Source organism: Salvelinus alpinus, chromosome 11 (assembly GCF_045679555.1).
Source record: "Salvelinus alpinus chromosome 11, SLU_Salpinus.1, whole genome shotgun sequence".
Taxonomy (NCBI): domain Eukaryota; kingdom Metazoa; phylum Chordata; class Actinopteri; order Salmoniformes; family Salmonidae; genus Salvelinus; species Salvelinus alpinus.
The window spans coordinates 57,594,399-57,608,101 of NC_092096.1; the positions used below are offsets into that span (position 1 = coordinate 57,594,399).

The 13,703-nt window shown below is 41.2% G+C and overlaps 1 protein-coding gene across 1 annotated transcript in view; it reads right to left on the reverse strand.

Annotated features, from left to right (window-relative positions):
* Window positions 1–818: 818 nt before the first annotated feature.
* LOC139534553 (phospholipid-transporting ATPase ABCA1-like) overlaps window positions 819–13,703 on the reverse strand; it is a 292,873-nt gene continuing 279,988 nt past the window's right edge. The window contains exons 49-50 of the mRNA XM_071333760.1: window positions 10,264–10,507; window positions 819–1,997 (exon numbers count right to left, since the gene is read on the reverse strand). Of these exons, the coding sequence (XP_071189861.1) occupies window positions 1,872–1,997; window positions 10,264–10,507 (370 nt within the window). The 3' untranslated portion in view covers window positions 819–1,871. The remainder of the gene's footprint in view (window positions 1,998–10,263; window positions 10,508–13,703) is intronic.

The following is a 13,703-nucleotide window of genomic DNA, read 5'->3' on the forward strand; positions in this document are numbered from 1 at the left end:
AAAAATGTGCAAAAATGGGCCTTTTCTAGTCCTGTATTAGAGGGACCGATATAAAAAAATGCATATATAGTGGAGGAGAGGTCTTTTTGAGGTGGAGCATATATAGTGGAGGAGAGGTCTTTTTGAGGTGGAGCATATATAGTGGAGGAGAGGTCTTTTTGAGGTGGAGGTAAGAGGTGCTTTGGACCTGGAGGATTCATTGGGCAGGGGTGGCAGGGTGATTAGGGGGATAAGAGTGCTTATATCGCAATAACAACACTGTAAAAATTGACATTTTTTATTCATGGGTTTCTGACAGGTTTTCATAGTTTTCAGGCACGTTGAGAAAGGAAAATAGTGTTTTGATGCGCTTTTGACTTACACATCTAAATGCTTTTCACTCTTTCAAGAGTAAAATTTGCAAAAATGTAAACTGAAGAAAAAGTATTGAGGGAACGGGTGTGTTTGAATGAAAGAAAACAATGATTGACAGGGGGATGATAAAAAGTGTGACACATCCTGTCTGTGTATTATGGTCCACCACTGTTCAGTTGGCTGTAAATAAATGACTCACCATCACACAATTTGCGGAGTTCTATGTCAAAGCTGAAGTGCTACACACGTGAGTGACAACAAAGATAGACTACAATTGAAGGCTTATAAAAGAACGAAGGGGAGAGTTACACAAAGAACGAAAGAACGATGCACTTATTGAGGCAGCAGAGTGAGATATTGAAAGTGGCTGCCACATATCTCTCAAGTCGCTCAAAGTGACTATTGAACACGGCCTAATGAATCCCGGAGCATATAAAGCAAAGGAGTCACAAATTCAACTCGCATGACAATTTGTGCAAATGTTTAATAATCTGTCCTGGCATAAAGCAATATTCAATACAAATAGGATTCCTTATTCTTTGCAATGAACAAGATAGTAATGCGGGGGACATTGAACGGCATACAAATTACATTGAGCTCTCAAAGTGAACCCTAGTGCTCATGAGGTAAACACACACATACCTGCAAAGTAATGTAGGCAAACTGACAAAGTGCTTGGTGTGGTTTCACCATTGTTAAAAAATATCTACCTGTATTTTCTCCCAACATAGTTGTATTATACGCATATCTACATGGGTTTTATCGAACGTAAACAGTACAAATGCAAATATATCTTTACAGCTCTACAGAGATCCTGAGACAGAGGATAGGCAATATTGAATGCACACTTTATCCTGCAAGTACACAGTGTAAGGCTCTCGACTCTATCGCACTCAATGCATATTTTGCGAAGTGGGGCATGCCATTCTAATTTTGGAATGAAGGAGAGGATAACATGAAAATATCCACAGTATGGTCCTGGAGGACTGATAGGGATCTGGTCAAAAGTAGTGCACTATATAGGGAATAGGGTGCGAAATGGGAAGTATTAAACGTTTCATCAGTAGCTAGTGAAACAATTGCAACAACAATCGTAAGAGAATGTCGAGGGGCAACATAGTAGCATGTGTTGACCTTTGAGGAAGAGCTGTTTCCTAGTCATGTCATTTGGCATGACAAGGTCTGAGGAAAATCTGTGTTTCACCACACCACACTACGATTAAGTGTGTCTGTTTTTCATCATAATAAAGCAATCCCCAAAAATAACTGCATGGACAAAATCTATACATTGATGAAGCAGGTAGACCAATCACTTACCAATCATTTACTTGCCCTTATTTCACTCTGCAATTGCATTATATGTGTTTTTTACGGTTAACATTTGCATAATAACATAGTATAACATTATTGTGCCAGCTGGCAGAAGTAAAACAAACTAAATCTATCTACAAGCTTAGACCTGAGATACACAGCGCTAGGTGCTGTTCAGTGATAGAATATGAGGTGAACGTTGGGACTCAGGCGCTCTCTGGGACAGATGAGTTCTGAGTTTTCATTGGCATTTCGTCGGACACGTCCACTTTGTTGTCATAAGTAGCATGTTTGTCCTCCTCATGTTGGTACCTGGCAAAGTTGACAAAGACCTGGGGATGAAGACAGGGTGGTAAGAGTAGATGCAGGAGGGCTTTGCATGTCACATGCACACACAAATCTGTTCATATGAATGGGTTTCAGTTTAGTTTGTTTGGTTTTCAGAATGATTAAAAATGTCAACCGAAAGTCAATCAACGTATCCGAACTGTTCATTCTAATGACATTCCAACAAAACACGTTTCTATAATGTATCCTTAAATGTTTTACACTCCACTGTGAAACGAGACCGAAGGCATCCTGATAATGATTCCCCCCCCCCCCCAACAATATTTACAACATTGTCTTTATTAACCTTGGTCTGTGTAACGGGGTGGGGAAACAACAGTAAAAGCTTGTATTCATCAGGTAAAGTATCAAGAAAAGAAGGAAGCGAAATAAAGCAAAAAGGCCTGTGAAAGCCACTATATATTTTAAGATATGAAGTGACTTTATATGTATAGGCCTAAGAGGAAATGGGGATGGCCAGATTGTATAACAAATCCCATGTCTCGGATCAACATAACTAATATTACGCCATACTATCTCAGGGAACGAGTGTAGCCACTTAAGCGGAGATTGTTCCTGCAGTGAAACAACAGTTTACAGGGGATGTTTATTCTTCTCCGCCTAGTCCATTAGGCGCTGCCTATGAAGTACATCTTTCTCAACAGTTACAGCCTATAAAATAATGCCACACAATATGCCTACGATCACCTTTGAGGCATAAAACAAGTGCCCTTTTATTTCCTTTGGGCAGCAAAGACAGACAAAAGGAGGAACGATGAAAAGAAACACAAAAAACTTCCACCACCCCTCCTTAGCGCTTCCTCCTCCACAGTCATCTTCTGAATCCCTTGTGGAATCAAGTTCACTCTTCTAACTTCAGCGTCAAAGATAAAGGCCGGACTCTGTTTTCAATCAGCCTGGCGTGTTTCATTTGAGATGAAAGGGGAGGGTTCCACCAATTTTCGTGATCCTTTCCGGTTTCAGATAATGTCGGCCATCTTAATTGGAACTAGAAAGTCTTCGTTCGAGACTCAAGAGAAACGTCAGACGGTACGGTAGGTATGTGATACCTTTAATGGAGGAGGAACCTGGGCATTAGATCCCATTGAAACACACTTCCTGTTAAATTGAGGAGGACTAGGGCTGTGAAGAACCGTACTGCTGTGCTCTTGGGGATTTTGAGATTGACAGACTAAAGTTTAGCAAATGCAGAAGGCTTCCTTACAAAAAAATGGCTGACAAAACTTCTTTCTATAACTTTACCTGTCACGATCGTCTTTAGGTGAAAGAGAGGACCAAGGCGCAGCGTGATATAAATACATCTTATTTTATTAGAAGATGAAAACAAACACTAACACAAACTAGACAAAACAACAAACGACCGTGAAGCTACAAAACGAAAGTGCAGACACAAGCTACTAACGTCAAACTGACAATTACCCACAACCTACCTAATGCCTATGGCTGCCTTAAATATGGCTCCCAATCAGAGACAACGATAGACAGCTGTCTCTGATTGAGAACCATTCCAGGCAACCATAGACTTACCTAAACACCTACACTGAACACAACCCCATGAACTCTACAAAAACTCCCGAGACAATACAACCACCCAAGACGAGACAAACACACACAAACATCCCCCATGTCACACCCTGACCTAACTAAAATAATACAGAAAACAAAGATAACTAATGCCAGGGAGTGACATTACCGTTATGACATCTTATTAAGGAGGGAATGAGGAAGTGTAAAAACAACAACAATGCATTTCTCCATGCCTATCTTCAACCACCTATCAGGGGATTATTTGAATCTTAACCCCAGATGCCATTGGTTGAATGCTGAGAGGCTTAAAACACTTATGCCTTTAGCCTTCCATATCAGAGTTTGACAGCTCTTTATAAAACGGGTTGTATGGATCCTGGGTGTTGATTGGTTGATATGCGGGAGTGGTGGGCCAACAAAATACCATGACGTGTTAATGTCATAATTCCATTGTCCTACAGCCCAGGCAGGAAATTCATGAACTTAATCTCTCTTAATCTCGCTACTATTTGGTTTGCAACATTCTGGGGTTGACCTGTGCAACAATGTATCATTTTACAATTGTGATCTCTCCCATGCCAGTAGGCTAGCTAGCCCAAGAATAAATGTGGAACTAATAATTCACCATGGAAACCGTAAACACTCGGAATTCCATTCATTAATTTTCAGCGCAGTGCGACCTATTGGATATTTATTAAATCATAATTTTATGAAGTTCTTGTCTCTCATCATAATTGAATCTCTGCTAGCAACCGACATGCCAATGATTTGTTTAGCATAGCAACGTCTAATGAATAGAATGATTAGAATTAACGACTCGGTCAAAACATGTAAAAGAACTTCAGAATGCAAAAGTTATCCGATGCGGACCTGGAGGCAAGGGAAATAATGGCTGTGAGTGGCCATCGGTGTGACAGCTCACAAAAAAAAGTTATTGGCAGCCTAACATGGAGAACAGAAAACGCTGGAGTACCATTTTAGCTGGCAACGACGTGAGTGGGATGTACCATTCTCTGCCAAAGAAGAGGAAGCACTGGTTGCCACCAACCACAGGCCTTGGATTTGCTTCAGGCCTCAGAACAGCCCTTGTTGGGAGTTGTCACACAATCATTTCTGGGTTTTCAGGCAGTATTACTTAACTTCTCTAGGATAGGGGGCAGCATTTTCATTGGATAAATAGCGTGCCCAATTTCAACTTCCTTCTACTCATCCCCAGAATATAAGATATGCATATTATTAGTAGATTTGGATAGAAAACACTCTGAAGTTTCTAAAACTGTTTGAATCATGTCTGTGAGTATAACAGAACCTATGTAGCAGGCAAAACCCCGAGGACAAACCATTCAGATTTTTTTTAAACTGTCTGTTCAATGAGGTTTCATTGGGATACTAGATTTCTAATTGACTTGTTTGCAGTTCCTCCCGCTTCCACTGGATGTCACCAGTCTTTGGAAATTGGTTGAGGTTATTCCTTTGTGTAATCAAGAAGTACGGCCATCTTGAACGAGTGTCACTTGAAGTGTACTTTTTGAGAGAGGCGCATGAGTCGAAAAGTAGCGTCAGTTTGTTGTCTTCCTGTATTGAACACAGATAGTCCCGTCTTCAATTTGATCGATTATTAACGCTTAAAAATACCTACAGTTGTATTACAAAAGTAGTTTGAAATGTTTTGGCAAAGTTTACACGTAACAATTGAGATATTTTGTAGTGACGTTGTGCAAATTGGAAGCTGTTATTTTCTGGATCAAACGCGCCAAATAAATGGACATTTTGGATATATATGGACGGAATTAATTGAACAAAAGGACGATTTGTGATGTTTATGGGACATATTGGAGTGCCAACAAAAGAAGCTCGTCAAAGGTAAGGCATGATTTATATTTTATTTCTGCGTTTTGTGTTGTGCCTGCAGGGTTGAAATATGCTACACTCTCTTTGTTTACTGATGTGCTATCATCAGATAATAGCATCTTATGCTTTCGCCGAAAAGCCTTTTTGAAATCTGACATGTTGGCTGGATTCACAACGAGTGTAACTTTAATTTGGTATCTTACATGTGTGATTTAATGAAAGTTTGATTTTTATAGTAATATTTTTGAATTTGGCGCACTACATTTTTCTGGATTTTGGCCAAGTGGGATGCTACCGTCCCACCTATCCTAGAGAATTATATACTATAATGTTACATTATATACTATAATGTTCTCTGCGCAAACTATATAATACCCGGAACACATACTGGAACACAATTCTAGGTTGACTACTGTGTATTTGTCAAAGTTGGAAATAATGTATTGTTTGTGAACGCATATAGAGCATTCCATATAGCAGAGCTACGTAAGTGGTCAAAATGTTGTCACCAATAACCCACATGAGAGCAGAGATTGCACTATGCTACATAGTCTTATCCTTTAGTGTAACGACGTTCTAGATCTTCCTCCTCCTCAGACGAGGAGAGGAGAGAAGGATCGGAGGACCAATACGCAGCGAGGTATGATGACATAATGTAATTTATTGAAAGACGAACACGAACACGAAAACACTTGGAAAATTACAAATTAAGAAAACGACGTAGACGAAACCTGAACATGGAACTTACATAACTACACGCAGAACTCACGAACAGGAACAGACTACATCAAACGAACGAACAGCCATAACAGTCCCGTGTGGTGCACATACACAGACACGAAAGACACAGGAGACAATCACCCACAAACAAACAGTGTGAACAGCCAACCTATATATGGTTCTCAATCAGAGGAAAACGTCAAACACCTGTCTCTGATTGAGAACCATATAAGGCTGATTACAAGACCTAAACATAGAAACACAAAACATAGAAATGCCCACCCACACTCACGCCCTGACCGACTAACACATACAAAACAACAGAAAATAGGCCAGGAACGTGACATTTAGTGAATATATTTGATATCCCGCAATCTGCTCAAAGGCATTGGATGTGTGCAACTGTGCATGTAATGTTTTCAAATACTAGCATTTCATACGCCACATGCAGTATTAACATCTCTTCTCCCACTGTACTCACTACAAACATATTTCTCCAATCACCTCTAATCTTCTAAGCATTAGTTTATTATAACTTAGACTTCATGCTCCGGTGCTTGTGACTGACATTTAGTTAATAACAGATGGGTATGGGTATTAACTATGGCATTTGGGTGTTTATTAGATGGCCGCCGACGCGTGGCAAGAAGGACTCAGAGGCGCTCAATTAACCTCGCTGCCATGGCGGTGGAGTCCCAGTGCGCCACACGCGCCACAGTGCACGTTTTAAATACAGGCCACCCCAGTCCACGTCAGCTATATGCTAGTTTGTTCCTATATGCTAGTTTGTTCCGTTGTCTTTGAAATGCTCTCTGTAGTGTGTGGTGCAAAAAAATTACTTTACTTCAGGGACGAACAGTAGAAATTGAGGTGACACTTAGCTGTCCATGTATAAGGGACATAGAAGCCGCATCAGTGTTTACTACTCATTCTCAGACACTAGGTAGCCCTTTGTTTTCCATAAAGGGGAAGATACCGTACCTCTGAAAATGTCTAGTGCTCAAGTTGATTGTGTATTTTCAATTTGTGTATACTTAGTTATAGAGAAACAATGAACAAATGGCGGAAAACAACGCAAATGTGCATTTGATCAGGGTTTCCCAAACTCGGTCCGAAAATGTTGTATGCTTTAAAAGCCAGAATGTCATACTAATTTCTGCTTTTCTTCTACTAGAACTCACTGCACAATATTGAGGAAGAGAGTCGTCATGACAACTGCTGATAATCAGCTGAGAGGAGCTCTGTACCAAAATGAAGGAATGGAGGGAATCAACACAACTGTGCATTAGATGACACATTCTCAATAGGATGAGACTAGCATGCTGAAATTTGTTGCTTACTGTATTAGTTTTTACTAAACAGCACATTCTAAATAGTATGTAGTACGATTAGTATGTAGTTTTAGTAAGTAGCAAGCGAGACAGATTTCAGACAAGGCCACTAGGTTGTTTTAGTAAGTTGTAGGCAAGACACATTTCGGACACGGAACCGTTCTTTCAATAAAGGCATGAATGCCTCAGCCTTAGAGCCGGATCAATATGAATTGTAGTGTGAGCCAGATCTTACAGGTTGGGGTCTATTTTAACAAACCTACAGCAATGGTCAATCTTAGCTGTAGGTTCAGGGGTGTGTCAGAAACATTTTCTGCTATTTTTACAATTACCGGGGCACTTGCTGGAGTTGGTGCATAAGGGCTGGGTTTTGATGAATAAACAAGTTGTGGGTGTGTCGAGGCATGACCCCTCACTGGCCAATCAGAACTTGTGGTTGTTTCAAGTTCTATGTATTGCCATGGAATCAACTCAAATCCCAATGTTAGTCTGTTATAGTTTGTTAAATGGCTTACAGGAACAAAATAACAAAATGTAGACCTATCTTTCCTAAATACATTAATTTGAACCCATTTGCAGTCCACATTGGTCTAAGTAATTGCATTGCTTCAATAGCATTTACAATGATATAAGGGCAAGGCCTACTATAAATTGCATTATGGCTGAGCGTGGACAAGCCAAACATTGTCAATAAGCAAGATTAACTTAATTATTGATAAGGTCTAAAAAGAGAACGAATAATTCTAAACTAAACAAAACTTGTTTTAAATAGGCTGTCACACTTACAGGCACCTTCATTTCTCCCTGTGGTCATATAATACTAAAACAACGCAGACTATGGAGGGTTTTACGCACATCCTAACTTTTCACAGTAGCTGGACAAAGATCCAATATAAATAGAAAGGGAGAATGTCCACTCACCGTTATACTGCTCCTAAATAGGCCTGTGTTTTATGAACCTACTCGGAAACATCTTACAGATCTTACCGATCGCATTCACACACTCCAGAAGTTCCATTGCAAGCACGCCACGGACGTTGTCACCATAAAACCAGGAACGTGAATCATTCTAATAAGTTCGGTTGTAATAAAATGTTACGAAATACACGCATTGCTGTTGAACCAGCCTTCGTTATAGCAGGTCTAAGGGAGTGCTCGGGTTTTGAAAATATGAAACGGAAAACAAGCAATTTTTACAGGTTACAGATCACTTCTAAATACGAGGTTCACCTGTTTTCACAAAGGTTCTCATCTCTCGTTTCATCATGGGCATGGGCACTTAGCCTAAATCATGGAGGGGGTTTTACGCACATCCAATACGGGACCTGCGGGGCTAAAATCATGTGTGCTTGCCTACAATGCATAGATAAAAAGGGTATGTCAGCTGTTTTACTCCTTTCAAACTGGATATTTGAATATAGCTTTGGTGATTAAGATTGATTTCCTAGCAGTCTTAGGAGCCAAACCCTTTATCGACAGTCGACTACTTCGCGATTGCATTGGTCAGAAAAATATATATATAACTTCATTGAGAGGAGGGGAGGCTATGCTTGGTTTCTAACCAAATACAATTAAATGGGGAAAACAGTTTATGTTTATAAATACAAAGTATACAGGCACCCAAAGCACATTTGGCTAATATTGTTCCATGCGCATATGGGCAGTGTGCATCACAGCTGGATAGGCTGAGTTTCCGCTGTCAAATTCATTCCATAACCAACTGCGTTACCGCTAAAAGCAGCTTTTGGTTGGTCTTAAATATCCCTATCAGCGCTTCCTGAAATTAGCACTTTGGATCATGTTTTTAATGACACTCCTCAAATATTTCCACCCTGCCCATCTGTGCGCCAGCGAGCTGATAAGACAGGTAAATTAAAAACCTGGCATTAGGGCTGGAAAATGCCAGTGCGTCAGTTTTTACATGACGAAGTTGCAAACTAACGTGCATTTGACACTAGTGCCGTCTTAACACCAGCCGAAAATAGAACCCTGTAGGTCAGAGCTCTCCTCAATAAATCACCAGCTGAAAGGTGACTGTCTGGTCTCCGGCCCCATAGGTGTTTTTTTACCCCCTTTGTGTTTTAGTGCAGTGACCTTATAGCCTGCGTGTGATTTTTTATTTACGCTGTGATCTGGTAAATATGCTCCATAGCTGCATTGGCGAACATGTTGTTTTTCTCTTGTTTTCTTTCTTTCTCTCTTTCTTTCATTCTTCTTTTCTTTATTATTTTATCTCTATCTCATTCTTTTCTTTCTTTTTTCTTTCCTCTCCTGGCAGGTGCTTTCGAGAGGCTCTCAGGCTGAGGGATGTTTTTATCTAGGCAGGCCTTCTTTCCCCTCCTTTTCTCCCCAAGGATGAGTGGACAGGTGACCTTTGCTGGGCCCTCTTAAGGTGCTCTAGTCTACCCAGACCCCTCCACTGCTGTGCTAATGTTCATCATTGAGGGTGAGGCACACTCTCCTCTCAGAGGCTTGATTACATCCGATCTCAAGCTTCACACATCCAATTGGAAACGTGAGGTGAGGCAGTTGACATTCAACAGCAAGACTAACAGCATTCAGTGTACAAGTCTTAAAGGAAATGTGTTGTATAGATAATATATGCCTTCATTGCCATAAAAGGGATGGGCAACTCCAGGATCAGATTTGCCCTCACCGGCCATACAACTTGATTTGTTGACTCAGCAATGTTAGTGCAGGGAAGGAAGAAAATGCCCTGTGTGTCCCCACAACATAATAAAATAAAATACCATAGAAACACTATAGTATCTCTATGGTCCTCACCCAGAAAAACGACTGAATGAAGGGTTAATCTGGTTACCTGATCCAAAGTGGTCTGGGAGACAGAGTAGTCCTCCACACCCAGCCTCTGCTGATGAGTGGTGAACTGGCTGAAGATGCTGACCAGAGCGCCCTTGCTGAGGGGGAGCTGGTACTGCAGAGTGTTGTGGTGCTTCTCCTTCAGTACGCTACCCGGAAAGGTCTCGTGGACAAACTCCTCCACGGGGCCCAGAGCGGGGGGTGAGCCACCCACCCTCACGATCACAGTGTAGCCGTCCCCGAACCTGAAGAAAACAGACACTAATGAATAAACACATACACATCAATCAAAGCATACGGCCAGACAAAGGCACAAACACATAGCTACAAATACACACATCAAGCAACGCACAAAGGCACATGTGCATGCAGACACACACACAGTCACACACACACACGCGCCCTAGCGGTGGTGCCCTAGTGTTAACATAAACATGTGATAAAAGAAGGAGGGATAGAGGGATGGAATGTAAGAGAGAGTGAGCGAGGGAGGGGGACGTATAATTTATCTTAATTTCCCCAGCTGGTTGAAAGCTCCCGGTGCATGCGGCGAGTCGAGGAGCAGGTGCGTCACGAGCAGGCAAGAGCGGTGTGAGTCGGCACAACCGAGAAACTTGTGAGTTGTTTGTCTCCTGAAGGAATTTTCCTTACACCTCCTTTTCTCCCATCCTTCTCTTCCCCCTCCCTCCCTTGTTTGTGTTTGTTAATAAGGTGCTGACGCTAGGAGCACTGTCTAAGTCCTGAGTTTGCACAAAGCCATGAGTTGGCATGTAGATTTACCCATGATGCTTTGGGTGTACCTATAAGTAGTGGATCATGGTGTGACATGTGGGGTGCATCCAGACACACAGTTTCTACACAGGTCTGTAAAAATGATCAAATCTTTACAATACCAGGGGAGTTTAATATCATCTGCGTCCCAAATGGTTCCGTATAGGGAATAGGGTGCCATTTGGGACTCACACGTAGTGTTTAATATCTGGACTATTTAAGTGTTTAATATCTCAGCAATCACATTAACATTATATAACACTCTGTACAGACTGTGCATATGTGGAACACACCCTGTGCTTATTGACGAGGTTGGGGGGTATAGTGTCTTCTCTGTCATCACACTTGAAACACCTTGATATGAGCCATCTTGGCCATCTTAAAGCCGATCCCAATCTAAGGACATATATTTTCAGGGTATGTATACCTCTGCAAAGTCTAATGTCTCAGTCCCAGTATTTATTTATATGTTTACTAAAAAATAAAAATACAAAAACTGAATGCCTCAAAATAATTAGGTAGGAGTAGTAATTAGTTGTTTGGAGGTTATTGTGAATCCAAAATCAGAGTTTTCTGACTCATTATTTCGGGGTCTCTTAAGAATGTACAAACAAAGACATTGTGGCACACGTGATGAAGTTCGCTCATTGAATCCATTTGTATTAAGCGTTGCTCATTCATTCCCTTTCCAATTCAGTAACATGGTGTATTTTGACATGAATAAAAAATATTTCCCGATCATTTCACCGGCACATTAAATGCACCAAAATATGATTCTCATTAAATGCTCCCTCACAGTTGGAATAGGCTACTCTGGACATGTGTTGGTAGTACCCAACTTGCTAACAATCGTCAGGTCGCTAATGGCCTGGTACTCAGGGCTCTATTGTCCCTCTAACCACCCTGACATCAATGCAAATACAACCGAAGATCACATCAAACACTTCATCAAAACAGTATGATGATTTAAAAACTCACTTCACTCTGATGATCAATTTGAAGAAACAAGTTTAACAACAGGTTGAAACTGAGTGGAAAACATGGTCGTTGTGGATGTTTTTTAAAATCCAAACAACGAAATGGACAGTGCTTTCTAAGGTGAAGATTAATTCAAAACAACCATACGCATATTACAGCTTATCCATACGCATAGGCCCATATTTGACCCCAAGCCCCCCCCCCCAAAAAAAACGGAATTAAAATAATGATTGTGCCATTACACAATACATAGCCTAATAGCCTACCGCATATTACCCACGGCAGAAAGAAACACAGATTTAAGATGTCTTTGGTACATAATTGGTTTAGCCTATACTCCAAAATTCGACAAATTCTAGTCATCGCCTTTGAGTGTGGACTGTTTTATGCATACTGGATGGACTGGTTACCTAATGCTACGCTCCAACATTTCTATCAATGAGTCTGGGAGAGAACATAGGCGATGCTGTTGGTTCATTGATTGTGCAGGGCGGCTTCCAAAGTTAGCCTACAATTACAGTGCATTTGTATTTGATTTTGAATAGCATAGTAAGAGGGCATTTTTTATATTTTCATAATCAATAAGCTGACACATTACCTTTAGCTACAGAATATCTCACCACCATGTGCTTCTATCTCCTCCTCTCTCCTTCATTCCTTTCTCCAGCGCAGAGAGAAGGGCTGTCAACAGTGTAATGAAATATGTTATGTTGTGAAAACATGTTACTATCGATGTTTCCGAACAGACTTCACATTTCCCAAATGAAGCACTGGGTAGCTGCTGGAACAGGGTTGGGGAGTCGAAAAGAGCAAGAGATGGTCAGCTCGCTTCACGTCCTTAGGAAACTATGCAGTAATTTGTTTTTTTATGTATTATTTCTTACATTGTTAGCCCAGAAAGTCTTAAGTGTTATTACATACAGCCGGGAAGAATTATTGGAAAAAGAGCAATGTTAACTTATCAACATTACGACCAGGAATACGACTTTCCCGAAGCAGATCCTTTGTTCGGAGCTCCACCCTGGACATTGGTTCTAATCCCAGAGGCCGACTCAAAACAACGTTGTCGCCGCAGGAGAGGCAGACGGAGCGGCCTCATGGTCAGACTTAGAAGGCGAGCACCCCATCCACCGCTTCCGAGCATATTACTCACCAATGTACATTCTCTAGACAACAAGGAGGACGAAATTAGGGCACGAGTTGCCTTCCAGAGAGACATCAGAGATTTTAACATTCTCTGTTTCACGGAAACATGGCTCACTCGGGATATGGTGTCGGAGTCGTACAGCCACCGGGTTTCTTCATGCGTTGCGCCGACAGAAACAAACATCTCTTAGGTAAGAAGAAGGGCGTGGGTGTATGCCTCATGTTTAACGACTCATGGTGTAATCATAACAACGTACAGGAACTCAAGTCCTTTTGTTCACCTGACCTAGAATACCTTACAATCAAATGCCGACCGCATTATCTTCCAACAGAATTCTCTTCGATTATAGTCACAGCCGTGTATATCTCCCCCAAGCAGATACCTCGACGACCCTGAAAGAACTTCACTGGACTCTATGTAAACTGGAAACCATATATCCTGAGTCTGCATTTACTGTATTTAACAAAGCTAATTTGAGAACATTGATTGTTGCACCCGTTCGAGCAAAACTTTGGACCACTGCTTCTCCAACTTCCGCAATGCAT